At 35.0% G+C, this 2500-nt stretch overlaps 1 protein-coding gene across 1 annotated transcript; it reads right to left on the reverse strand.

Moving 5' to 3' along the window:
- Positions 1 to 1016: 1016 nt before the first annotated feature.
- On the reverse strand, positions 1017 to 2166 carry LOC111786056. The gene is made up of 2 exons (XM_023666409.1): positions 1847 to 2166; positions 1017 to 1327 (listed from the first exon to the last, which is right to left on the reverse strand). Exons 1-2 carry the CDS (start codon positions 2094 to 2096, stop codon positions 1293 to 1295), a joined length of 285 nt encoding a protein of 94 aa, XP_023522177.1. The 5' UTR covers positions 2097 to 2166; the 3' UTR covers positions 1017 to 1292.
- Positions 2167 to 2500: the final 334 nt, after the last annotated feature.

Consider the following 2500-nt stretch of genomic DNA (forward strand, 5'->3'; position numbering starts at 1 on the left):
TTTCGAGATACTTAATAAATTAATTTATGCTATATTTCATCCATATAATTTAATTTAAGTTAAATGACAAATTAGTTCATGTTTTTTTTTTCTTTCCCTTAGAGTACTCAGTTAACAAGTTAAAACTTTCTTCTTCTGCCAACCTCCTATTGTTCTTCTTCTTGCATTTTCACACACCCTCGGTTCCAGCTTATTGTCGTCGTGGATCATCGATCGTCTCGCACCAGCCTTGCTATCACCATTGCTTCTCTCTAATTGCATTGTCACCCCACATCAGCCGACAACCACGTTGTAGAGACAGCGCCAACACAACTGGTCGAATGTGTCACTCTGAACTTATACACTAGCTTATCATATTTTAGATTACTGCTGAAATATGTGCCAATTTGAGTCAATTTCCTTTTCGATTTTGAATGTTGTTATTTAAGATACGTTAGTGTTCGAGTCATGGGAGCGATTTCGTATCTGTAGGAGAATGGAGGTTTTTGATGCATCTTGTGCTAATGCTCCAAAATTTAAGGTTATGACATCTACTTAGGTCAGGAGTTTCAAATCCCTATACACTTACATCATATGAGATTCTCAAAGAAGAAAGAGCAGAAGCCTGGCTTCTCCATTTCTCCAAAGGCAAGAATGCAGTATTTGGGGCCTAATCCAGGCCTTCCTTATCTTGCTGAAAATCCAGCCAAGCAAGCAACCTTTTCTAGACTCTTATATGCAATTTGCACTCTTACATTTTAGCATTTTAGCAGGTCGATTATCCGAATCTGAAGAAAGAAGAAAGGGTTTGCTTATCTGAATCTTAACCAACAAATGTTTGCAAGGAGAGAAATTGTGGAAAACAGAGACTTTAGAGATGGTTAAGAGAAATGTCAACTTGAGCATAGCTTAATTAGTTAAAGAGATATCTTCGACCAAGATGTGGAGAGACTATTGTTGATAAAAAAAAAAAAAACTCTAGCTAGGCAGGGAAACATGATAAGATTACTAGCACATGATATCCACCAAAACCCAGCTTTACCAGAGAAAAGCAACAATCTGTATAAGCTTTATACCAAAAATGATTGTATTTATTGTCATTTGTGCTTGATCTATAACTACAGAAACAACCAATAGCTGAATTGGAGTCATAACTTCGAAAAACTTACTGGTTATTGCTTCCAATTTTTGTACAACTTCACAGTGACAATAAAAGATGTTTTCCTTTATATGTGCCAAAACTAAGGATTGACAACAAAACAAAACAAAAACCAGAACTGGATGATCTTATTACAGCTTCATACTTCTGTACTCTACTTGTCAAACTCCCAGACCACACCTCCATCCTCTGCAAGAACACATCAAAAAAGAAACTTCAATAGTCAATCACACTGTCTATCTCTCATACACATCAAAAAGAAAATGTTGTGTCATAAGTTTTGTAGTTGAACTATCAATTTTGTGTCCAAGATATTTTTTAACATAAAAAAGTGTATCTAATAGGTCCCATAATTTTAAAAATGTCTGATTATTGAACTTTCCATTTAGTTTCTTATATGTCTCAGACATATTTGAATAATAAACTAATTGATCATATAGAGTTAAATTTTATATCTAAGAAGACTTTAAAGTTTCAATTTTATGTCTAGTAGGTTCTATTGGACACAAGATTGAAAGTTTAAATATCTACTCGACACTTTTAAAGGTCTTTTAACCTATCAATATAAAGCCTAAAAGTTCATGGATTAAACTGAAAATTTAACTAAAAGAAAAACAGAGGAAATAAAAAAGCTATGAATTCTGGATAAGGTTAATGATATTGCTAGGATTATGAAGTAAGACTATTAAGAACAAATTCAAAGCTTACTTTTAACTTTGTCGTTAATCCATATCTCCACCAGCATCCCAGCTCCAATTCCACCTGCAATACACGCGCCATAGAATGCAAGGACCGAGGGAAGGGATCTTCTAGGAAGAAAATAATACTCTGGAATTTGCCTAACTTTTGTTGGACGCCTTTTCTTTAAAATGTTTATAGAGCTGGGATCTTTCTGCATATCGCCACCCACGGCTTTCCAATCGACTCCCTTGAAAGGGTCTTTTGCCTCTTCTGCCATAGCTGTCTGTTGAGTGCCTCTAACTCAAATCTGATGCGCTTCAAACCAAAACCAAAAAGAATAAAGGTTCAAATGACTTGTTTTTGCATAAGAAAATGATTCACTGAAAGTATGAAATGTGCAAAATGAAGGATAGGAAAGCCTCAGCCTCAGCCTGGCTAAAAGAATAGATTTACAAGAAAACTTTCGAACTGGCTCAAAGAGAAGATAACCTATAGTATGAAAAAGGGTTGGATAATCTGCACCAAAGTAGAGCCATAAGAAACCAATATTGTTCCTTCCCAACTAAAAATTCCAAAGAAAAGCCCTTAATTATTCCAAATAAGTCTAGCTTCAGCATTGGGAGGGTGATCATCGAAGCGAAGTGAAGAATGTTCATTTAATAATATAACTAGGAAGAAAAA

Source organism: Cucurbita pepo, unplaced genomic scaffold (genome assembly GCF_002806865.2).
Source record: "Cucurbita pepo subsp. pepo cultivar mu-cu-16 unplaced genomic scaffold, ASM280686v2 Cp4.1_scaffold000972, whole genome shotgun sequence".
In the NCBI taxonomy this organism is placed as follows: domain Eukaryota; kingdom Viridiplantae; phylum Streptophyta; class Magnoliopsida; order Cucurbitales; family Cucurbitaceae; genus Cucurbita; species Cucurbita pepo.

What these genes read in the sequence shown, in the direction of transcription:
- LOC111786056 (XM_023666409.1), bottom strand. Translation starts at nt 2,096, where the DNA reads ATGGCAGAAGAGGCAAAAGACCCTTTCAAGGGAGTCGATTGGAAAGCC. An exon ending in GATTAACGACAAAGTTAAAA is followed by an intron (nt 1,328 to 1,846) that starts GTAAGCTTTGAA and finishes GTGTTCTTGCAG; the next exon opens with AGGATGGAGGTGTGGTCTGG.